Raw genomic sequence first — 24,542 nt, forward strand, 5'->3', positions numbered from 1 at the left:
GTAGAGCAGTGTTTGGACTGAAGCCAGAGAGACAGCGTCTGAGGCAGGGCGTTGGAAGCGTGTGCTATTGAAAGGGAATAGTGTGATGGCTTGTAGTTCATAGGAAGCTACATCGAAGACAGTTTTGAGACAGCAGACCAGGGAAGAGAGGACAACTTAAACATGACAAGTACAAGTGCCGCTCTGCACTGGCTGTGCACTTTCAGCGCTCTTCTGTTGGCGTCACAAGCTGCGCTCGACACGTCGTACAAGGAGTACAAGTTTAGGACGAAGGTAAGTACAAGTTTAGGACGAAGGTAAATAGTTATTACCAGTCAAAACACCTCACTTCTCAGACATGTCAGCCGGAATGTGTTTAGGCAAGACGGACATTCGGCGTTCGTTCCATAGCTTCCGTGAAATTCCTTTCTCTGGAAGCCTTTCCTGAACAGACCGCCAGTTACATAGTTTGTATTTGGCGTAGTAAAATGACATGTGGAAAAATGAGACATGTCCGGTATAGTGCCATATAGTCCAAATTCTGATATGACAAGGATTTCTAAACAGAGTGAAGCTGCCGCTAAGTGCCCGCATTATGCAGACCAAAAACCTCTGCATTCCTCGAAAGCGCAGTACCGGAAAAAGTTCCGCTGTGAATCTCGGTGACTGGCTGTCCGGCCAAAAAGGTGCGGAGTTCTTCAGCCGTTTTTTTTTTCTTGATGTTAAGCAGGAAAGCAGCTGTATGCTAACGTGGCACGGTAGGCATTTATTTAGCAACTGTATCTCATCAGTTAACTCCGCACCCAAATGTAGCACTATAGACTAACACTAATGACGAAAACATTAGGATCATGAAGCAAAACGTGATAGTGAGTCGCTCAGAAGATGCAACTATAATTTTCGTAGTAGATGGGTTTTGCCTGGTTGTCCTTTTTGTACCCTTTTCTACAGTGCTCTGCACATACAAAAGAAACGTGATCAGGGCTGTTTGCAGTGAGTATAACATGTACAAAGCCAACGAAAGCATGCTATCCGCACTTTGAAGAAAACCTCCTTGGACCATGTGAGTGCCCTGCAAAGATGAGGAAAAAAAAAAAAAGCTAGCAGCGAGGTTTATAGACGTGCTATACAAGAAACAGTTTGGTTCAGAAAGGTAAGTTATTTCACTGAGACGAGGAAAGATTTTATAGCATATTTCAATTATAGAGCAATCATTTTTTAGACCTTATAGTAGGCAGAAATAGCTGAATCACAGGCTGCCAAGTAGTTATGATAGGATACGTCTCAGGACCATTTAGCAAATCACAGAAAAAAACAGCAACATTTGATTCGATACTCTATTTCAGAATATGCTGACGCTGACCGACCTCAAGTTTTCAAAGTATTCATAGTTTACTTTTTCATATGCAAACTGGATGGTTTCGTTAGGATGATGCAAAAGGAAGAAACGTTGTTTCTTAGGCCCGATCGAAGTGTATATATATGAAAACAGTTCATAAACCAGCGGTTTATGAACTGTTTAATTCAAAATAAAAAAATAGCGCCGCTACTTGAGATAAAGAGAGGAAGAGAATAACGGACAGAAAAATACGCAGGTAATATACACCTTTTTCCTCAAGGACCATGACGCATGCGCACCCAAACAAGCGGCAGTCTAATCATGTGAATCGAGATATACAATTTCACTATCATGCAGAAGCACCGTAGGCGTGGATAGTTAATATTTTTTCAAATAAACTTCAGTTGTTAGTCATCGCTTGTCCGTAATTCTCTTCCTCTGTCTCAAGTAGCGGCGCTGTTTTTTGATTTTGCAATGCACCAACTAGCTCAGATTTCCGTTCTTCTGCTGTTGAATTCATTGCAATCTTCTAAGCACTGTCATGTTTCTTAGTCAAGAGTTAGTCACTAAATTTGCCTTTCCATTTCCAGTTGGACCACTTTGCCTTTCACAACAATAAGACCTTCGAGATCCGCTATGTTATGGCAGACCAGTATTGGGACCACAACGGTGGACCAATATTCTTCTACACCGGCAACGAGGATGAACTGGAGAACTTCATAAGAAATACGGTGAGCTCTGACGCAAGACACAGCCGCATGAAGAATTTAACATGACTTTCACCGCACGTTTCGTTTCCAAAGCATGACCTTAATTTAATGTGCATGCTATTACTAGGAGATGTCTAAAACCGGACGTTACTTGATTAACTACCATTCTTTTATCAGGCACAGTGGGCATGCGTCTGATAAGAGGGTCACAGAGATCGGCAAACACGCTGACTCTTCAAAGTTTAACGCAATGAAAAGCATTGACGTTTCGGCACCCAAACAGATGCCTTGGTCACCGTGAAACGAAAGAAGGGCTCGGTTAATTAGCGGATAGTTTTCCGAATGATCAGATGTATGTATATATCTGTTTCAGGGCATCATGTGGGACTGGGCGCCGGAGTTCCATGCCCTCGTCGTATTCGCCGAGCATCGTTACTATGGGCAGTCGTTGCCGTTTGGAGACAAGTCCTATGAGGTGATTGCATGCCTAACTCCTTTTCTCGGTAGCGCGTCTTCTGACATGCGCTTCTGACTCTTTCGCCCCGAGAAGCGATTCCGGTGACATCTCGTTCTATGATTGTCATGCAGTGCGCGAATCGCACCATGCAGGCTACTTGTTTGCAACTGCCAAAGTAACATCAAAATGCCGAAAGGATGGCCAGACATCACCAGATGATGATGTCATAGTCATCTCTGTCATTATCATCATCACTGTCGCTATCACTAATTACCACTAACTGTCATTTTCGGCTACTGACTAGCGGCAACGGTCTCCATGGCGACCGCGCTGGCATGACGCTAGACAAGAACTACGTTTCTCTCGCGCCAGCGTGGCTGTCGGGATGATTGACAGCTATAGTGGGACAGGACGCCGGACGTGAGCCTGAGACATTAAAGACTTTCGCCTTAAAACCAAATAAAACGACTACACGAGCTACCACACAATTGAAATTGAATATCTCAGAACACAGAAAGAAAAAGAAATCGTAGGAGGGAAAAAAGAAGCAGCTGAGTAAATAGCGAAAAAGTAAAAAACTAATAAAGTCACTTTATTTCACTTAGGCGAGGTGGCGTCACTACCGCCTCGATTCAAAGGGGGCTTGCGCCTGTCTATCGCTTCATGAACCAGTCACAAAATGAGTGAGCTGTTGACACTGCCTATTACTTCTAGGTCGGCACGCAAAGATGAATGCACTGATGATGCCTGTGTATTGCCGCTGGCTGGGATTGCATCTAAATGTTGCTCCTTGGAAAGAAGAGTTTGCAAACCTTCATTTGAACGTAACATAATTCACTGTCATCACTTAACGAGAAAGCTACCGCACAACATGGAAAAACATAGGGCATAACCGCTGTACATTATGCTGCGAAACAGAAACGGGAAAGCACCACTGCAGGTCGGGCGGCAAGCCAAGGAAAGTGAACTTTAAAAATTATTAAAAATTAAAGAACACTGCAGAATATGCATTGGAGTAATGCGAAAGCACGGTTGCTGCTGTTGGTTGTTTCTAGTGGCTTAATTCATTTCTTATTTACCAATGTTCGTCTTCGGTACTTTCAAGTTGCGCGCTAATCCCTCCCTATGCCTTTTTTTCGGCTCTACTTCTGGTTGCGTGACGTCACATCATCTACGTCGCATTAATTCACTTCTTGTTTACCCATTTTAGTCTTAGGTACGTACTTTCAAATTGTGCAACAATCCTTTCCTATGCCCTTTTTTCGGCTCTACTTCCTGTTGCGTGACGTTGCATCCTTAACGTCACCTTAATTGACTGCCTTAATTAACTACTTTAGTCTTTGGTACTTTCAAATTTCGGGCCCATCCTTCCTATGCCTTTCTTTGGCTCAACTTCAGGTTGCGTGACGTCACATCCTTGACGTCAGCTTAATTGACTGAATTAATTATCTGAGTATTTGATACATTCAAATGTGGCACTAAGCCATGGCTAATGAGACCAATTTTTTCTTTACTTTTACATCTGATTAGCTTATTGGTCTAATTATTTTTTCGGACGCATCTCTCCACCCTCTGTCAATTGACATCATTCATTAACCTCTACCACTTCACAATTATTGACAACTGCGGCGGACACGATATCGCTGACGCGGTCTGCGGACGCGGCCTGCGGACGCGGCCTGCGGACAGAAATCAGTGGCATATGACAAAGCATATGGCAAATGTTAACCTGGACCTTGAAATACAGATAAAGAACAGCTTGAAGAGTGAGGAAAAATGGCTCCGCGCCACCTTCGCTGGAATCTGGAGGAAAAATAATGTTAAATTAAGGGATGAAGTATTCAGAGGAAATAACAATTGGACGGAGCCAATATTGAAGCATGGGACTCGTAACCGGTGTTAAGCGGATATAAGGTAAGTACGTGGCGTGATGAACTTTGGCACGTTACTGAGATAGGATGGTCTTCGGATAGAACTATCTCGTTGGAATCAAGGGGGATACGAATCATGCCGCAAATCGAGCTCACTTTATGGTGGTGATAAATTCAGAGTGGGTGACGGTGATGACTTTCACCCGCTGCAGAGTCCTCACAATATTGGCTACCTTAGTTCGGAGCAAGCGCTTGCCGACTACGCCGACCTCATCCTACACTTGAAGTACACGCTGCCCGGGGCCGAGAAGAGTCCCGTGGTCGCCTTCGGAGGCTCCTACGGCGGCATGCTGGCAGCCTGGTTCAGGCTCAAGTACCCACACATCGTCAACGCGTAAGTAGGGGCCATATTTTATACAAGCGGCATATTCACGCGTTGTTGCATGCTGTGAAGCTTGAAAAGCCAGAAAAACAGGAACTTTCAGAAGAAAAAAAGCAAGGCACTTGGTGTATGAAAGAAAAAAAAAAAATTAGCGGGAAGTCACTAGTGCGGAGGCTACTAGCACGAACAAAATCGAATCTTGCGTGCGGGCCAGCTGTCATTGGTCGACAGCTGCATAAAAACGCGCTGCCGTGGCAACAGAAAGTCTCGCAGTATGGGGATGCAGTCTCGCTGGCAATCAGTAAAAGCATATATATTTAATTGGTGATAAATGCGGGTCCCATTCCAGCCAACTACACAAAGCGAGGCGACAGAAGAGCAAAACCTGAGCAACACTGCTTTCACGCGATATTAGAATTTTAGCCAAAATTCTGTGCATTTCTTTACAGAAAGCTTACGTCCTTTTCCTCAATGCAAGAAAAGAGGTCGCGAACAAAACCGCCCAGAATCCCTCTCATTCTTAAGGTGATACTTGAGGCGTAAATGCCAATGACATATGCAGACAATGCATGAGAACACTTGCAGAGTGTACTCAAAATCGGTTCCCCAAAGTTCCAAGGGAAAACACTGTGAACACATTTTTTATATGCTTCATTATAAAATTCATTCAGGCGTAAAAACCAAGCGTATGTCTCAATGGTGTGGTGGAACGGCCAACAATCGAATACTTCGGGCAATACTAACTTGTATGCTAACGAAATGAAATCAATGGAGAGAGATTCGAGATACAGAAAAGAAGAGAAATATATTTTTGACAGGCAGCATGGTAAGACGGTGAATAACAGTATATCAAAGAAAAAAATTAATTGGTTATTTGCCTTGGACGGGGTGTGTAATGCTGAGGACACGTAAGTGATCTCCACTGAGGCTAATACGAGCTGTCAGGAAGGTGGCAGAACGCGTATTCCCGGCAAAACGTTGCCGTTGGGAAGATATTATTGAGAAATTTTCTCGGGTAAAGCAGCTGTGGCTGGCATGGCAGCAGGCCAGTTCACGATAGACGGGGAAGGAAATTTTCTCATCGTTGTGCGCACTTTGGTTGGTGATTATGATGACGATAGTCCCTGGATTTAAAAGCCACTTGGACAGGAAATATAGTCCTAAAGATTCGCTCAGTTGAAAGGAGGCAAAGCGAACTTTCAGAGGCACTAGAAATTATTATCGCGCGCTTGTTAATGCTCCGTGAGTATCTGCTCACATAGATTTCCGAGATCAGTGAAAAATAAATTAAGTTCGTATTGTTCTGTGACGGTTGAGAGCTCATAGACTTGCGGCGCCTTTCCAGAGTGCTCTCCGGCAGTGCTCCAATCAATATGTCTCCGGGACTCGTGCCTTGCGGGAAGTTCAACGAGGCAGTGACGTCCGCTTTCGAACGAGAATCCGAGCTGTGTACCGATGCCATCAGAAAATCGTGGACCGAGCTGCAGAGGCTCGGATACTCGGGTAAGTTGTGTTGTGCTGCTTGTTATTTTTTGTTCTGCCATATTAAACTGAATTTATCATGTGCCAAACTCTTTGTTTGATGTGTCTGTTTTGTTGCAGCGAGTTTTAGGTTTGTTTTTAATTCTAGAAGTGGTTTACAAGCTTCGCGTTTCTTAAGATCGAAACAGCAGGATAAATCTCGACGAGTGAATTTTAATCCCGAGAGTTAGCTAGGGTGCAATGGGATGCGTTCTTCATAAAATCGGGCAATCACTTTGCCTTAATCTCTGGAGTATTCTCCGCGAGCATAAAATGTGGTTTATGATAGCCACTTCTCCCTACGACTCGTCGCACGTTACATGTTTTGCAAAAGTCTGCGTAAGGTGTGTGTGTGTGTGTGTGTGTGTGTGTGTGTGTGTGTGTGTGTGTGTGTGTGTGTGTGTGTGTGTGTGTGTGTGTGTGTGTGTGTGTGTGTGTGTGCGTGTGCGTGTGCGTGTGCGTGCGTGTGCGTGTGCGTGTGCGTGTGCGTGTGCGTGTGCGTGTGTGCGTGTGTGCGTGTGCGTGTGCGTGTGCGTGTGCGTGTGCGTGTGTGTGTGTGTGTGTGTGTGTGTGTGTGTGTGTGTGTGTGTGTGTGTGTGTGTAATGAGAAGGCTGGATAAAATGAATTCAATGAAGCCTGTTCGGTGTAAGCAGTACTTAGTGTCTGGCTCCGTCGGAGGGGGGTCTCTAGTGATTCGAGCTTAGGTGGAAGGGGAAATAAAGAGGGAGAGAGAAAGCGGCTGGTGGCCTGCCTCGCACATCGTTTTATACAAAGGGGGAAAATAATTAGTAAACTTTGCCTCCGGTGTTTGAAAATGTGTTAATGGTTCCTATTTAAAACTCACTGACAAGAATAAAACATGACAACCTGCTTCATATTCGCGCAGTCCTTATACATTCGATTGCGGGGGGATCTCAGACCCCTCTTAACACTCCCCCCTCTCCCCCCCCCCCCCCCCCCTTTCCCTTTCACCCGGCTTTAAGCCCTGGGTGTATAAGCACGATTTCCATACGCTTGTGGCGAACTTTACTGATTTACTTTAGTATTTCTTCACTTTGCCATTTATCTGCAATTGTAATGGCGATGACTTTTCTCGCCTGCGTCAGCCCCACCCCCTCTTCCCGGTTCCTTTGGCGCGCGTGATGGTGCAAGTTGCAGCGACAGTGTACCGTCGCCAAAATATATTTTAAAATTTGATTAATTCAGTTCAGTTCAGTCGTTCAGTCGTGTTCGACTCTTCGTGACCCTATGGACCATATGTCACGCCACGCTTTCCGGTCTCTCACTATCTTCTTAACATCACATAACTTCATCTGCAGTGCCTCGATGATGCCATCTAACCATCGCGTTCGCTGCCTACCCCTTCTCCGGCGACCCTCAACCTTTCCCAACATCAAATATTTCTCCACCGACTCCTCTCTTCTCATCAGATGACCAAAGTAGCTGAGCTTTAACTTTAAAATTTGACCCTCCAATGAGCAGTCAGGGTTTATGGTCGACAATATCGACTGATTTGATCTTCTGGCCGTCCAAGGAACTCTCAAGAGTCTTCGCCAGCACCACAATTCAAACGCGTCAATTTTTCGGCGGTCAGCCTTTTTCACAGTCCAACTCTCGCATCCATACATCACAACTGGAAAGACCATAGCACGAGTTATGCGGATCATGGCTGGCAGACTAATGTCTCTGCTCTTTACTAGGCGGTCAAGGCTAACCATTGCTCTCTTTCCCAGAAGCAGGCGTCTCCTAATTTCATGGCTGCAGTCTCCTTCCGAGGTAATCTTGGAGCCCAAGAAGAGAAAATCTGTCACCGCTTCCACTTCTTGTCCCTTGATGCTCCAGGACTTGATAGGGCAAGACGCCCTATCAGTTGATAGTAGCGCCTGTCCTTGTCTTTACTCTCTCGTTGTTGTTCTCCGTCGCAGCGCTCGTAATTTGCTTCTTGTATGCGCATCAGAAGTCTCTTGAGTTCCACTTCACTTTCTGCCAATAAAGTGGTATCATCCGCATATCTAAGGTTATTGATACGTTTTGCAGCAATATTCACTCCAGCTTAATTACAAAACAATAATTACATGTTTTGTGAAAGTGATGGGAGCAATTTACAACCGGTTCCCCTCAGCTGCTCCGAATATTTTGTACTTTAGTTCTTGGCTCAAGTTAGCTGAGACACTCGGTATATCTCTGTGAGTGAATTGTCAGATGAATGGGTATGTGTTGCGCGATCGGCGAACACATTCTTGGATTCGGCCACAGATCTTCTCGGTTACGCTAATCACGTGTTTAGGGCGGCGTTCGGGACTTCTTTTATCAGCCCTAACAACATCTTCTGCGTCTGCGTGCCTGCGCGAAAGTTCCCGCGCACACGCGCTTTGGTTCTACAGCCCTCAGCCCTAGAACCATTACCGCCATCTGTTATCGATGAGTCGATCTACCGCATAGCCGAATGTCGCAAGGTTACGGTGGCAGCCACCGTAGCGAGGTGCCGCTGCATCCCTCAGTCATTGTGGGGGAACAACAGATACCAGGTAATGAGGGAAATATTCTAGAGGGGATATTCTGGGGGATTATCAGGGGTATATGGAAATGAATAAGGTTGCCAGTGCTTGCTTTCGTGAATGCGGTTTTCTGCCTAAAGACAGAGGTAACGTGGAGATTAAAAATAATTCAGAGAACTGTTGGAAGGTTAGCACTGCAGACCTACGGCAAAACTCCAAACGAAGCTGTAGAGGAAGGAAGGCATACGCTGGACATCTCTAGAACCACTGAAAGCTGATCATATAACGAAAGCCCGAGGAAATTAGACAGTAACAGGAAGAAGGCTGAAGTATTTAAAAACATTCCCTTAAATAAAGTTGCCTGAAAATGGAGGAACTAGGAAACTATCCAGTGAGTATGCTGGGCACATGGATGGAGCAAAATAGAGCTTTAAACGACAGGTAAAATCATAGGCAGTAAATTTAGATAAATTAATGGGAAATAACCAGAGTGTTGAATTACTTCGAATTTATAAAAGGCAGTTAACGAAGGAACCTTTATTACCTCAAGGGGCAGTGCCCTACTATTTGAAGCTATGCCAAAGTGCCTTAGGAACACGCAGCTAAAAAAAGAGAAATTTAACCAAGACGACGACACATATGTGAAGTGTGGTGTAAATCAGCAGACAAAGTTGAAGATCTTATATTCGAAAGGGATGGTATTCACCCGGACGTCCATGTAGTCGCACTCACTCTCCCGAGGCCCTGTAATTTGCAGATAACAGAGGTCAGGTGAACGAATAAGTGGTTCTCTGACTCACTTTTAATCTCCAGTGTACCTATGCCTTTAGGCAAAAAAAAAATAAATAAAAATAACCAGCATTCCCGAAAGTAAACCGCCCCGCCGCGGTGGTGCAGTGGTAAGACGCCCGACTGCTGTGCCGGAGTTCCTGGGTTCGCTCCCGACCGCTGGCGGCTGCGTTTTGATGGAAGCGAAACTCTCGGAGTGCGTCCTTGGGATTAGCAGTCGAGCGCCCTAACCACTGGGCTATAACGGCGGGGTAATGGTTAACAAAGGTTCAGGGATAATTAAAGGAGTACAGACAAAATCACGCGTTGGCGACTGGCTGACGCGCACCGTGGTTCCTGTGCGATGAGATCGGAACAACAACGCGAAGAGATCGAGGGCGTCATATTCTGCAGACCAAACAGCAGATTGCGCTTCGGGAAGACACAAGCGTGTAGTCGGTGAGTTTTGTGCTGTTGTAAGGCGCGAACACTTAAGCTCCGAGAGATCTGTAAAGCCACGCGTGCACTGCGACGTTTCGGTTGGCACGACATATCAGTGAGAAACTGCGCGCACATCATTCTATAAATCACCTGCCGTGATCTTGAACTGTCGGCCATGCAGTAAATGTGATCCCATAGTGATTGCCTCGCTGTAGCATTTAGTTTCTAGATTTGTGAATTTATTTCCGTGGCTTGTGAGTGGGAAAAATAGGGAAATTGTACACCCAACTTTAATCATTGCCCGTCGTAACGTATACGCCTAAACTCGACTAGCATACATCAGCTGGTTAAGCGTTTCTCCCTCTGGAGAGCGCGTGTACTATTATTTTAAATTTGGCAGCATACCTTTGTTTTGATTGTATAATTATTTGCTGGAAAATAAGGCATATCCAACAGCAGCTTCGCTGTACAGAACAAGCGCACTGATTAATTGCCTTATATGCCAGCCTAGCGTGTCGCCTCCTCTTGTATATACGTGCGTGCATAATGGCCCACACTGGAAGGCTTTTGTATTTATTCTAGCGCATGAAAGGTGATGTTGCACGAATAATGTATTTTTCTAATATTTCTCATAATTTTCAAAAGAATATACGCCTTTTCACTACGCAGAAAATATGAAACGTCACATTCTCGAATCACGCTTCACTCGTTGATGACATGCATGCATTCATCCGCATGTCTGAGCGCTTTCTGGGAGATTTAATCTGCGCCCACGCTTGAGGAAGGCCTCGAATATCATCATGTAAGTCGGAGCACGGACTTGATAACTGAAATATCTTGTGAATCCGAACCAAGTGAACACAACATGAAGCGAGCATCTGCTCTTGAATGTCGAGACGGGGTACGATACCACAGACATACAAAATATATAAACAAACAGGGATATTTCAAAAAAGAGATGATCCGAGGGTTTCAACGTAATTAAGCCGGGTAGGACATGCAAAAGCTTTCTGTACACAGGTGGAAGTTGATGCAGACGACGATATGGAATGCACAGCGCGTTGCAGATTGTGTTGCGCACTAAAGTGCTGGAGATTCTACAGCCGATTCGGACAGGCTGAAAAAAAAAAAAAAAGGAGACTTTTTTGCCGTACATGCAGGAACGCAGTTCTCTTCTGGGGTGACCTCCAAATTACTTTTAGAGAGATTTTTTTCGCTTAGCTCTCAAAAAGTGAGGTATCTTCCTATATAAAACGAGGACGGTTTTCCCTCTTGTAATGGGCTAATAAATAGTGTTAGGCTTGCATAGTATATGGGGAAGCAAGATGGCGGTACATCACGCCGGTCTTGACACACCGCCGGTGAGAGAAAACACTAATTAAAGGAAGCTACTTTAAGGTATTGTAGAGTTACCATACTTGTAGATACAGCACCTGACTGTATCCCGCACATTGAAACATTAGAATCATTAAACATTTTAGATATACTAGGTCAGTCAAATACTACAAACTGTTTTTGCGTAAATGCAGAATATTTCGAGTGCAATAAAAGAAAAAAATCGGTGGTATAGCTTCTAGGTTCTGTGTTCTCCCCTCACAATCTGAGTTTCCTCACAATCTGTACTTTGTTCATGCCTACATACCAGACACCAGCGCGTATGCATTCCTGAAGTGCAATTACCTAGACGTAGCACAGATTATACCCCCAATTTGTTTGTTTTTTTTCGCTGACCTCGACGGAGGCTTCACACATCATTCGTGGTCGGGTTTTAGCGTGCTAAGTATTGCTTTTACTGAAAGAAGCCACTGCTGACCAAAGTTGCTTGAGCACAGCCAGCGCCGCTAGCACAAAATTCCACTGACGAGACTGGCTAACCGCGGCTAATTCGAGATCACCAAACCAGAAAACAACAATAATAAAGTGACGGCTGATTTAGTGTGGTTAGGTTAAATGCGGAGAGCTTTAGGAAACAGGTTTGTACTTCGTGTTCAGGTAGCTCTTGCTAATTACCATGCAGTCGTTATCTAACAAACTATGCGAAATACCATCCGGCATATAAAGACGTGCTTTAAACAAGTGCGAATATTCAAGGTAACACTGACGATAAAGACTCGCCACAATGAAAAAGCGCTGTGGTGCCGAACGCTGTGCAGGGAGTTGTAAGGAGTGACGTTTCGACACATTTCCGTATAATAATTAGCAATGTGTAGCCACAAGTGCCCTTCCTGTGGTTTTTATCAACAATAGCTAACAGCACCTTATAAACACAGGTGGTGGTTGACGAGAGGGATATGCAGAAATAAACAAATCTGTTGGTGTCTAACATGGTTTAAACCTAGTGAGAGAAGCAAAAGCTGAGGTAGCCAGTATATCCCCGTTAATACCGCCTTTCACCGAATTCGATGTACGGCTCAAACAATAGCTCCGACGAAGCGAACGTCGGCAGCTTCTTCGCTGAAAAAGCGCCACCGCGCTAGGAAAACAAATTTCACCTCTGTAAACTTCGCCATGTTCGCCTGCAGTTTTCTTCAAGTACAGAACATCAGCGAAGCAATGAACGAAAGTAGTTCGGCGGCCTGCAGCTCCTCAGACGATTGCGTCACGCGCCACATGCGCATGGCGTTTAAACGCTGACATGCGTATAAATGCCACTTGGTTCCTATATATATTGCAGAGGCCGGTTGCCGACAGCTGAGGGAGAAATTCGGCCTCTGCCAAAGCCTGCACCCCAGCAACTACACGCTTCTCAGGGATTGGATTAAGGAGACCTACGCTACCTTGGCCCTGGCAAACTTTCCAGAACCCTCGGATCTTGTCGGCGCACTGCCTGCCCATCCCGTGCGGGTACGTTACAACGTGCAGGCGCCCTCTAATTTTCAGTTAACCGATAACTATATTTTGTAATTTGAAATGAATTGCAGAACAGGCGAAAACCTCGAAGGAAGATGACAGTATCTGCTACCGTTGCACAGCTTGCTAAAGAGAGGCAATAAGTGCGTGGTGGCTTTGTGGAAATGATGGTAAATTTTTGAACATAAGAACTATGCGAAAGAGCAGAACATTTGCAGAAATTGTGATATTCAAATAAAACAGGATAATAGTGAGAACAATACAGAAAGTGTGATGTGTTGGGCTTAATGGCCCATAAGAAACTGAGGCTATCATCGCCAAAAACGAGGTTAAACAAAGCAGAAAAGTAAATCAGTAAACAAAATATTGCAAAGCCTTTATCCTGAACGACTTGAAAGTGGTGAATAAGCACTGCCATCAACATCTCTGTCACGGTACACGGTTTTACTTAAGCATGAATGCCATATAGCGGCGCAGCATGTCGTGCAGTGTATTTCGGATATGAGAGCATGGGCAATCGTGTTTTCCCCTTAAGGCGATGTTTAGGCGATCTCCAAGTTTTCTTACTATTATTTTCTCAATGCTTATAGCGGCCGCGGTGGGCATCGCCAGCTGCGCTGTCGTCTGCTGCAATGCGCGAATCTCGTTCGGTCCATATTGTCGTATGGTGTTTGATAACTGCTTTTTAAATGTAATTCTGTCTAGGACGTATCAATGGAGCGACAGTTTTATCAAGCTTATTTACCCTATGCGACAGATAATTTTTATGGAGGCAAGTGTATGCCCTGCGTTTATGTGCCACCCTCGAAATTTTCTTCGGTAACCATAGAAATAAATAGATAGACTCATTAAACGAAGCAAGTTTTGTTTTGTTTGGTTTATGAGGTTTAACGTCCCAAAGCGGCCCAGGCAATGAGAGAAGCCACAGTGGAGGGCGGCGGGAATTTCGACCATCTGGGGTTCATTAACGTGCACTGAAATCGCACAGCACACCGGCATTCCTTTTCGCTTCCGCCGAAAAGCGGCCTCTGAGGCCAGGATTTGATCTCACATCCCTGGGCGCAGTTGTGCTACCCCGGTGGGGAGAATAAGCAAGGACATAAATGAATAAATATATCTAAATAATCCCACGGTTAAAATACGTGCGTCATGAAGAATATGGTGCAAATGCTCTTAAGAGAGTAGCTTTTTCATGCGTGTTTTCCGAGTGACTTTATGACAGTCCAATGCATGTGCATATTACTCGCCTGTAGATGCGTCTTCTTGAAAAATTCGCGGAACTCAGTGTCGCCTAATTAGGCTGAATGTGCTGGGCTGTAGTTCATCACAACGCAGTCAGAAGGTAATGAAATGAATGGTGTAGCAGCATTCCGAGCAATGCCTCCCCAGTCATCCTAAGGACCATTGTCCCAACTGCAGTATTGAGTAGCGGAGTCTTCTCTCTCTTTTTTTTTTTAAACATTACTTGGAAACGACACGGACAAATCCCATTGCGGTAGCGTGGTATTTTCGTTCTTTCATAATGTGTTCACTGTATCCTATCATTCTCACACGTTATTGTAGATATCTGCACATGTCACAGATTTGCACGCGCTGAAGTTTAACCGTGTTTTAGCAAGCCATTATAACTGTGTTTGTTAAGAAGAGTAAAAGCAAGCGAGAACGAGGCGTTGGCTTCTACTGGAGTTAAGAAAAGATTCAAGGGAATACAGGGCTTGCGAAGGTTTACGATGGAAATATGACCTTCAGTGTGATGTATATTTAGTAATGATCACATAAGAATAACGAGAATACTTTTTTTTTTCTGATTACATCGCTCACTGTATTCATTCTAGACTGAAATTAAGTGATATGAGCAAGAAGGAAAATGGCCCTTGATTTTGGCGGTCGGCAGTAATTACGGCGTAAGTCAACAGAATCATGCGTATTTAGTAAAGTGTTTTCGTAAGCGGCTCTCAGAAGTCTCTCATACATGCATATACAGAAGGGCTGGAAGCATGCTCCTATGCTCACATTAGATAATTTCAAAGTAGCAGAGAAGGTGCTACTGCAGACGTATACCAGTTTACCAAACGCTTGCTTCGTACATGCAGTGAGGAGCAAGGTGTGGACACTACGCTAGCGTCGGAGGCCTATGGTAAACATGCATGCCTCTATGGTAGTATCCCTTCGCAATGCTAAAATCCTCTATTAGAAAGGTTCACCATACCGGAGATGCACTCGCGTGGACGTATACAGGCTTACCGGACGGTCGCGGTGGAGGTGCAGTGGCCACGCCTTGCAACAGCTAGGCCAGTGCCTGCGCGCAGGATGACTCCAGTAAACCGGTATACGTCTACGCTAGTACATCTCCCGTATGGTGAACATCTTCCCTAGCATGACGTTAGCGAAGCTTATATTATCTATATGTAAAGGTTATGTTTTCTCAGTACAGTTTACATAGCGTTGGTATCAGATTTATAACTTGTGCGCCTCCATATTACTTGGCTGATTATGCTTAGGTCAGTTCTTCGCCTTTAGCTCATCTCCTTCAGAACAAAATTTTTTGACGGCAACAAATGTCATTTTATTAAACGAAGATCATGTAATTACCTTCATGTTATTAGAATGCACGTTCGTTGTTGAATACGTCAAATGAGGATTTATATATTGAGTCGGTGATTAATAGTCGCGCAAACAGCGAATTAATTTACACTTCGTCTCCAATCCACGTAGGAGGCGTGCAAAGCTTTCATTAATGGCCCAGCCAACAACAGGTCGGCTTTGGTGGACGCCGTTGTCAGGGCAGTCGGCGTTCTGTACAACAGCACCGGAGAGCGTCAGTGCAACGACCTCTACATCTTCCAGCGCAACCTGGCGGCTTACAGGTTCCAGGTGAGAGATGATATTTAAACGGAAAATATCGAGATCTACAAAACATTGTGACGGCAATATTAGAATGCCGGGAAGAACGCTCATAACGATTTCAAGATCGGCAAGCGAATAACCCCAGGGCCTCATCCGACGATATATATTACACCTCACAGGCATCTCCACCTCCTAGTTTCGTGGTTTCAAACTGTGAAGACTCTGAAGCTAATATGAGAGCTGAAGTAGCGATGTGAGAACATAGAATGTAGAACAATTTGACTTCGATATCGTCTGGAGTTATTGAGGGGCTGCAATATTTAGGCGGCGCGAAAAATTGTTGCGATACCGCGGGGACACCGATATACCAGCACAATTAGAGCACGAGGAAGCAGTTGTCGATACCCTCATTACAGTGTCGCACCATTTTCGCAGACTTGTAACGAGCTCATGACGGCGACCTGCGGGAATGGCGTGACTGACATGTTTTTCCCTTACACCTGGAACGCCACTGCCGAGAGGGACAGATGCGTGGAAGAGTTTGGCATCGCACCGGATTTCTACAGAACGATCATGCTCTATGGAGGGGACAACTTCGAGACGGCCACCAACATCATCTTCAGGTATGCCGGCTTCATTAACTCTGTTCTAGCAGTTTTTACAACTACTGAGAGGCTACAGCAAGGTTTGCGTAGCTAGCAATGACATCAATGCGTGGACAGCAATGGACATCAGAGTTCTATAGCTACGAGAGTTGCGCGTCGATCCTACGGCTCGATCATTGCCACCGCCTTTCATCTGTCTGTATTTATTTGTCTCACAGTAAGCCTCACGGAAATACAGGCTCGCTTATTATTGAAGGGAACAATCGCTTTGTACAAAAATACGAATTTATTCCTCATTTCTTGACTTCAGTCCGCACTATAACGTTTCTATCTTATACGCCATGAAAAATTCTACTCGGCGAATAGGCAAAATTGTGTCTGTCGCGGCGCAAATTTATGCAGTAGTATTTTGATGAATACTGAAACTTTATTCCGTTTGTTGTTGTACGACCATTTGCATTTCTTACTGCTTGGCTCAGTGTAGCCCCCTCTGCGACAGCTTTTCGAAATATGCGGTACGTATTAAGAATTAAAAGCGGCATTCAAAACGACACCATACTATTTTGGAACATAGTAAGAAATACTGCGATTCTGTTAATCCTCTTGGCTGTGCTGACGTTTTTCAAGCTTCAAAAAAAAAAAAAAGACGCATTTATTAGAGAGCAAATTGCATCTAAGTAATTTACACGCACGCACACACACACACACACACACACACACACACACACACACACACACACACACACACACACACACACACACACACACACACACACACACACACACACACACACACACACACACACACACACACACACACACACACACACACACACACACACACACACACACACACACACGCACACGCACACACAGCTCACTCACTCCATTCTCTCTCACACATACACACACGCACACGCAAGTGCACTACACGTACGCACGCACGCACACGCACGCACACAGGCACAACTCACTCATTCATTCTCTCTCACACTCACTCACTCTCTCACTCACTCATTCATTCCCTAATTCGCTATCTCTCATACACACACGCGCGCACACACACAGGCATGCGCACACAGAAATTGTCGACGTACCACAGCTTATGTACAGGGTCATCCACTTCTATAGCTATAACACTGTCACTGCTTTCAATGCAACACTGCGTCCGACGCAGACACATATTGATGCAAATCGGTGCAAGCACACAGGGACCCTGGCATGCTGCCTCACATGGTCTGCCACCTAGCTTTATTGCTTGACCGGGCCGGAAGCAATGACGCTTTGAAAGCAGTGAGCGTGTTACAGCTAGAAGTGGACGAGGCTGTACCTGCGAAATCGACTGGTGACCATGACATTGGCATTTCATTTATTGGCCATTTCTAGACAATGAAAATTCACTTTTCAATGAAACTTATTAGTTATTGAAATGCTTTAATATATTGATTTAGGCTAAGTTATGCATTTCTTCAAAGTCCCTCCAATTCCATGATTATGGCTTTTGGCCGCTTTAGCGCATTCTGCTTTCGGGCCCTCATGGGCTGACTGGGGAGATAACTTAAAACAGTAACACTAAAAAAGGATTCAATAATGATCCTGCGGCTTGTTTTTTGCAAGTTTATTGAATACACGCCATGATTAGCTTCACCGACTGTGTCAAGGTCCCACGTCCAGAAAAACTATTTGATACATCAAGAAATGATATATCAAATTACAAGCCTATGCCGTTAACATCAGTTTCATGTAAAATTTTCGAGCACATTTTGTACAGAGAAATAATGAACGACCTTGTAGCGAATAACTTGTTCATAAAGGTACAGCACGAATTCCGCAAAGGCTTATCATTTACTACACAACGCGTTGAGTTTTACCATGAATTTACATCTGAAGTTGATGACGGGGGCCAGAAAGACTGTATTTTTTCTTTCATGGAAAAGGAGAAGCAGAGGAAAAAGGCTGGCTTGCCTGACAAAGGCCTCAGCACCCATATACAGAAGGCAGGACAGTGGCAAAAGAAAAGAATTGCAATTGAACATATCAGTTCAGAAAGGATACAAAAAAACAAAACAAAACAAGAACGCATATCTCGTTTATACAACACAAGGATGAATCAAAGCAACTAGAAATGTTTGCAACAAACGCTTGTCGTCATAGTTCACAGAACATACATCAAAACCAAAAAGTAATCTAAGCAATTGTGTAACTAAGAAGCAAAACTCACGGAACACACTCGGAAACTGTGAGAAAATCTCTAGAATAATTATGAAAATTGAAGATTAATAGTTATCAAGTATTGTTTGGTGCATTGTGCTCTCATTAAACCGTTTTATTGAAGAATTGAATGAAAGAGGTAAATGTAAGTTAAGAACTATGGGAACTTTACATCGTAGTGTCTGTTTACCATAATTAGACCGGATTTCAGGAACTAGATTTCTTTGCGCTCTGAAGCGGTACATTGTGGAAGAACTGTCGGCTGTGGAGGCATATAGTTGTTTTTATGAATGTGAAACAGTCGAAACAAATATGTGTGATCTGCCTTAAGGATGCAATATTAAATGAACAGATACTGTTTTGGTAAATTCTGTAGTCGGCCGCGATATCCCTCAATTGCTCTTCAGTGCTTTTTTTTTTGTAGCTTAATTAACTTTTTGTAACTACCGGCTGTCGCAGTTCTCCAGACCAGAATACAGTAACAGATTCTGTAATAAAAAAAGTGAAAAATGATATCTTTAGCCATGTAGGAATGATGTTAGTCAATCGTTAAAGGCAACCAGCTACTCTGATTAAACTGGACGTAAGTTTTGAAATATAAGTATTCCAAGGCAGTGTGTCGTTGAATCAAACAACCATACATTTATGGCTAGTGACTCTTTCAATCGCAGTATTAACATAACGAATGTTAAGCGCATAGTGCTCTATGGCATTAATAGACCTGAACACGATGTACTGAGTTTTGAAAGATTCAGTGATAGATTATTAGCTTGTAACCAGGAGTGAAGATTAGGGAGGTATGAATTAGCCTTAACTTCAAGTGCGCACAGATCTCAATCACTGAAAAACATTTTCATGCCATCAGCGTACATCACCATGTCATTTTAATCTGTTATATTCGATATATCATTATTGTAAGCTATAAATACGAGTAGGCCGAGAATTGAGCCCTGTAGTATACCTTGCCTGATGGCTAGCTTCTCCGAATTATTAGAGTTCATACGGACATATTGCAAACGGTTAGCTAAATAATTAGAGAGGAGTGCTAAAAGTATGCCACGCATATCGTAGCAATTGAACTTATGTAAGAGAATGGAGTGATCAACGCAGTCGAAAGCTTTTCCGAGGTCAAGAAACAAACCAAGTGTTTATTTTCTTGCTTCTATATTATCAATAATTTTGTCTTTAACTGTTAGCAATGCTTTTTCTGATGATCTATTTTGCAAAAACCCTTACTGCGGATTAGTTATAATGTTATATTTAGCAAAGAAGTTTTGTAACCTGCGGTTGATGGCACCTTCAAAACCTTTTCGATATAACAGGTAGAACAGAAATGGGTTTCAGTTGCCACCTCTGTAGACTGGACAAACTCTAGCCACTTGGAGGCCGCCAGGAAACACTCCTGTTGTGAAAACGAGGTTTGCAATGTGAGCCAGAACATAGTATACATACGAAGAAACATATTTTAGTGAGATGACTTTTACGTCGTCGTATCCAGCGGATACATTGTTTTTAATGTTACTTATTAACATGATTACCTCATTAGGGGTCAATGGGGTAAGAGCTAATAATTTCGAAAAGTCTTTGAAACCGTACCTTATTCACTTTTTATTTATGAACTAATATTGTTAATTCTAGGCACAGGTGTAATAACATGGATGCAAAATTACTTGTTCAAGCGCTACCAACGTGTAGTCTTTAGTGAAAAGTTTTAAGATATTGCTGAAGTGACTTCTGGGGTCCCACAAGGATCGGTCCTTAGACCACTTCGGCTTTTAATTTATATAAATGATATCGCGCTAGATATTTCTTCCAGTATACGTCTGTTTGCAGATGACTGCGTTTTGCATAAAATAATTAGCACCGCGCTGTTAATGCTTTTCAATTCCGGAGATGTACATATAGATACGTGGGTGTTATACTGTCAAATGATTATTCATGGAGTCCGCATGTACATCACGTGGTACATAACGTGAATTTCATTAAGCGAAATTTAGGTTCTCGAGGCCAAGGATAAAAAAATTGCTTTACTGTCCTGTGTCCGACCTACTTGTGGATTATGCTTGTATTGTATTGAACCCTGCACAAGAATTATTAAATGACAAACATGAGAAAATTCACAATCCAGTGGTAAGGCTCCTTTTAGGCAAGTACGCACGAGAAGACAGTTGTACAGCAATGAGAAATGACTTATTAAGAGAAAAACTTGCTTCTCCTAGAATGAAGCTGAGAATAAATAAAGTTGTTGTACCAAATATTTAAGGGAAGAAACAGGGATTAATTGTGGCAGTTACTTGAAAAAGCCTTTCGACGTTTCTAAACGGCAAGGCCATTCCAGTAAACTTCGAAAGTACCGCTCCAGGATAAAATTATTTGCGAATTAATTTTTTTTAAACTGTGCAGTATGCAACAGTGAAACCGACATTCGGAATCGCAAGAGTGCTCTGCAAGCGGTGACGCATTTTTGCCAAATTGTAACCTCCTGCTAAAACGCCATCGGGCAATACGGGGTAATTTTTGAATTAAGAATAAAAAATGCACAGATAAGGTGCTCATTCTGGACAACCGCGAAATCGTACACGTCACAGGCTCACGACAGTCGATATTGTAGGCATGCTGTTATAGCTGCCACTGTCAAAGACGTAACACAACGCAGACGCTGATCTAGACGTCGAAATGGCGGAGCTGGTGTTCCGCACGCCAAGAAACCGCTGCACGCACACACCGCTATGTGAACAGTCAAGCCAGCAGGGCTGTTAACGCTACACGTGAAACGTTGCGTGCAGAAAATAGAGCCCGTAGTGCAAAAAATGTATCGGGAAGAGGCAATTGCGCGAGTTGGTGCTGATTCATATATCTAGCACCTTTAAAAACGTCGGCAAGAGCCGAAGACGTAGTAGAATCCAGAACCGTCGATGGCTCTCGTTCTTTTTTTAAGGCGAAAGCCTTAATGGCTCATGCTGTCGTGGACAAAATGTGTCCCGCTTTTGCGGGGGCTCTGATTGGCCGAGGCGGGATGACGTCATAGAGGTCTCGACCAATCACTCATCACCACCACAGTATGCGCGAATGCGTGCCTTATATATGGCCATGTCAATCAATGATCAGTTACTAATAAATGACTAAATAATTAAGCACTAACGGATGAAAAATTAAGTAATTCATTAATTCATGAATAATGAATGATAATTAAGTAACCACGTAAATTATTACCACTTAATACTAATTAATTGAATGACTACTAATCAGTGCCAGTTGCGTAGTAGAATGCAGCACTCAGGCTTTCGCCTTTCACTACTTTAGTCGCTAAGTCTCTTGTAATTTTTTTTAACACGCTGCTAATGTATTAACGCCAACTCGACCAGTTTTCTCATCCACCGCATTTCTTCACAGCAACGGTGAGCTGGATCCCTGGTCAGTTCTGGGCGTGCTGGAGCCGCCCACGGACGACGTGGTGGTGCTGATGATCCCAGGCGCCGCGCACCACGTCGACATGCGCTTCGCTCGCTCCAACGACTCTCCGGAAGTGGTCCGGGCACGGCAGATTGAGAAAAACTACATCCGCCATTGGATCTCGGACTTCGCCTACAGTCCTTCGGGAGCCAGGCGACCTGTTCTTGTGGCCAGAGTGTCCGAGAAGAAGAAGAAGCAGCAGAGGAGGCGGAAAATGCTAATCAGGCACTTCCTGTGAGCTTCGCCGATAAGTGCATACAAGCGATTCTGCACAATGGAAGTAACATCTTGCGTTGTTGACGTGCAACATGAACGTCACGTCATGCCTGCACTTCATACTTTCTCTATTGCGCGTCATTATAGTGCGTTGAGCAGTACTAAAGGAGCGCGATCAGTACGTGTCCTATTCAGGCTTGGCGGATAACTGCTGCACAGTAATAACAGGGAGTATAGTTACGATGACGTATCAATCTTCAGGGAACTATCATAAAAAACCGGACATTTTTGCTTCTGCTTCTTTATATTCCTTATATTAGGGGGATAAGGGGATACGTTTTCGGAAACCGGGACCTGAACTTCCTCATACACAAGTGCGTCACGTTATACTTGCAGCTTCCATTTGCGCTAATGTGTTGTGCTCTAAACAAAGGCCCATGTATCGTTACGATGTAAACGCATTGTATCTTTTCTTGCTTCTTAATGAATGCACTTTGCACATTGCATCCAGAAAATAATGGTTGTCTTATTCTTTTTTTTTAGGCATCAATCTTGAATAATTCTTTCATTATTATTATTCGGTTAAGATTAGGGGTGGCATGCTTTTCGACTACAAACTTCTTTACCCACCTGTGTTGGTTACACACCATGAACCCAACATCTTAGATTAAGGAATGGAAATCCTGCGGGGAGAAGCTAGACCTTTATTGTATGATATGGGTTCGCCAAAAATATCTACAAATCAGACTACTAAACACAAAAAACGCCGGTGGAGTGGAAGCCATGGCTTTATCCGGCGGACACCTCATCGGTCTGGAGAAACCGCTGCAGAGAGCACGGACAGCGGCGACAGCCATAGTCTGGGATCAATCCCTGTCGCCAAACTGCGAATTAAAAAATTTCACCCCCACTCATGGCGCTATAATTAATGGCGCCTCTTTCTGCATCGCTTGTCGCGCCCAACAGACATATGGGTTTAGTTGGAGCAGCCATTTTTGCTTTAAAATTCAGCAAGTGAGCCGAGTGCTCTGTGCCACTTTTTCCCGAACACACAAGGACTCTAGGACCTGACGCAGATGCGTAAGCTGATGTGCTGAGCTGAAATTTTAAGCATCGACAAAAAGTAAGAAAAAACAAGAAAGGTGCACATTCGCAGGAAAATTGCTTTGTCTTTAGCTAGTTCTTTTTGTTTCGTACGATTACGTTCTCTTGTCACTGGTTGAGTTTGGGCACGTCGCGCTGACTAGTGAAGGATAGAGTTCCCCGATTTAATACGGTGATTGGCTAAATTGACAAATGGCGGCTGTCTGCCATGTCGTGTCATCGCTTGTGAACCTGAAACAGCTATAAGGAATTAAAAGGAAACAAAAAGAAAGGTAAGTAGAACCTAATCAGTTGGGAATAAGGAGAAGCGAGCAACCCGCATCTCACAAAACCAATGAAAAAAGAAGACACCCCACTGCGCACTCAGATGTCATAATTATATGCCATAATTTTACCCTTGACTGCACGCGTTGGGTTTCATAATTTTCTGTCATGCGAATGGCATGAACTCGTATTTCAGGATGTATTAACGCAAGCACGAGCATAGCGACCGTTTCTGAAGGTAAACATGTTTAACTTACATGGGATTGCATTACATTCTGATTGCATTCGAGGTTTTTGTAATAAAGGTGCGAAAATGGTGATACGCCTATCCCGATCTTTCTAATCAGTGAACGCTGACGGCTGGTCATACCAGGGTTAAGATTCGGGGTTTCATGTTTCGTAACTCATAGCTCCGACAATGACATGCAGCTCCTTTGGTTGGTTTACAGGAAGGGAAAGGCGCAGTATCTGTCACACTTGCTTTGTGGACACCTGAACCGCGCCGTAAGGGAAGGGAGGAAGGTGGGAGTGAAAGTGGAAAGAGAGAAAGTGGAGCCGTAGTGGAGGGCTACGGAGTAATTTCGACCACCTGGGGATCTTTAACGTGCGCTGACATCGCACAGCACACGGACACCACTTCGTTTCGCCTCCATCGAAACGCAGCCGCCGTGGTCGGGTTCGAACCCGGGAACTCCGGCACAGTAGTTGGGCGTCTTACCACTGCTCCACCCCGGCGGGGCTGCAGCTCCTTTCATCATTCAAAACGATGAAAAGATTTGGAAGAGGGACGGTGAGATGCAAAAAAAAAAAAAAAAAAAAAAGGAAGCTAAGGGGATAGTGAGCTCAACTCTAGACAACCTTTGTCCATAGTAGAAAGTAATTGTGCGATGTCTTGATGTCTTCTGACTGTGCTGACGCTTGTATGGCAGAAAAACATCGGTATACTTCAAGCAAATTTGCATTTAAAATTGACGCCTGACACGAAACGTCTGACGCTAGCATGGAAGAGAAGTCGATGTTTACAT

At 44.0% G+C, this 24,542-nt stretch overlaps 1 protein-coding gene and 1 long non-coding RNA gene across 3 annotated transcripts in view; one reads left to right on the forward strand and one right to left on the reverse strand.

Moving 5' to 3' along the window:
- LOC146182056 (uncharacterized) overlaps positions 1-24,542 on the reverse strand; it is a 149,282-nt gene that overhangs the window by 57,289 nt on the left and 67,451 nt on the right. The window lies entirely within an intron of this gene.
- On the forward strand, positions 23-22,582 carry LOC146182058 (lysosomal Pro-X carboxypeptidase-like). Its single transcript, XM_084577063.1, has 9 exons — positions 23-273; positions 1,909-2,049; positions 2,402-2,503; positions 4,569-4,750; positions 6,084-6,241; positions 12,642-12,811; positions 15,533-15,691; positions 16,100-16,287; positions 21,874-22,582. Exons 1-9 carry the CDS (start codon positions 163-165, stop codon positions 22,169-22,171), a joined length of 1,509 nt encoding a protein of 502 aa, XP_084433189.1. The 5' UTR covers positions 23-162; the 3' UTR covers positions 22,172-22,582.

Source organism: Amblyomma maculatum, chromosome 8 (assembly GCF_055883805.1).
Source record: "Amblyomma maculatum isolate TAMU_Amacu chromosome 8, ASM5588380v1, whole genome shotgun sequence".
NCBI classification, from domain to species: Eukaryota; Metazoa; Arthropoda; class Arachnida; order Ixodida; family Ixodidae; genus Amblyomma; species Amblyomma maculatum.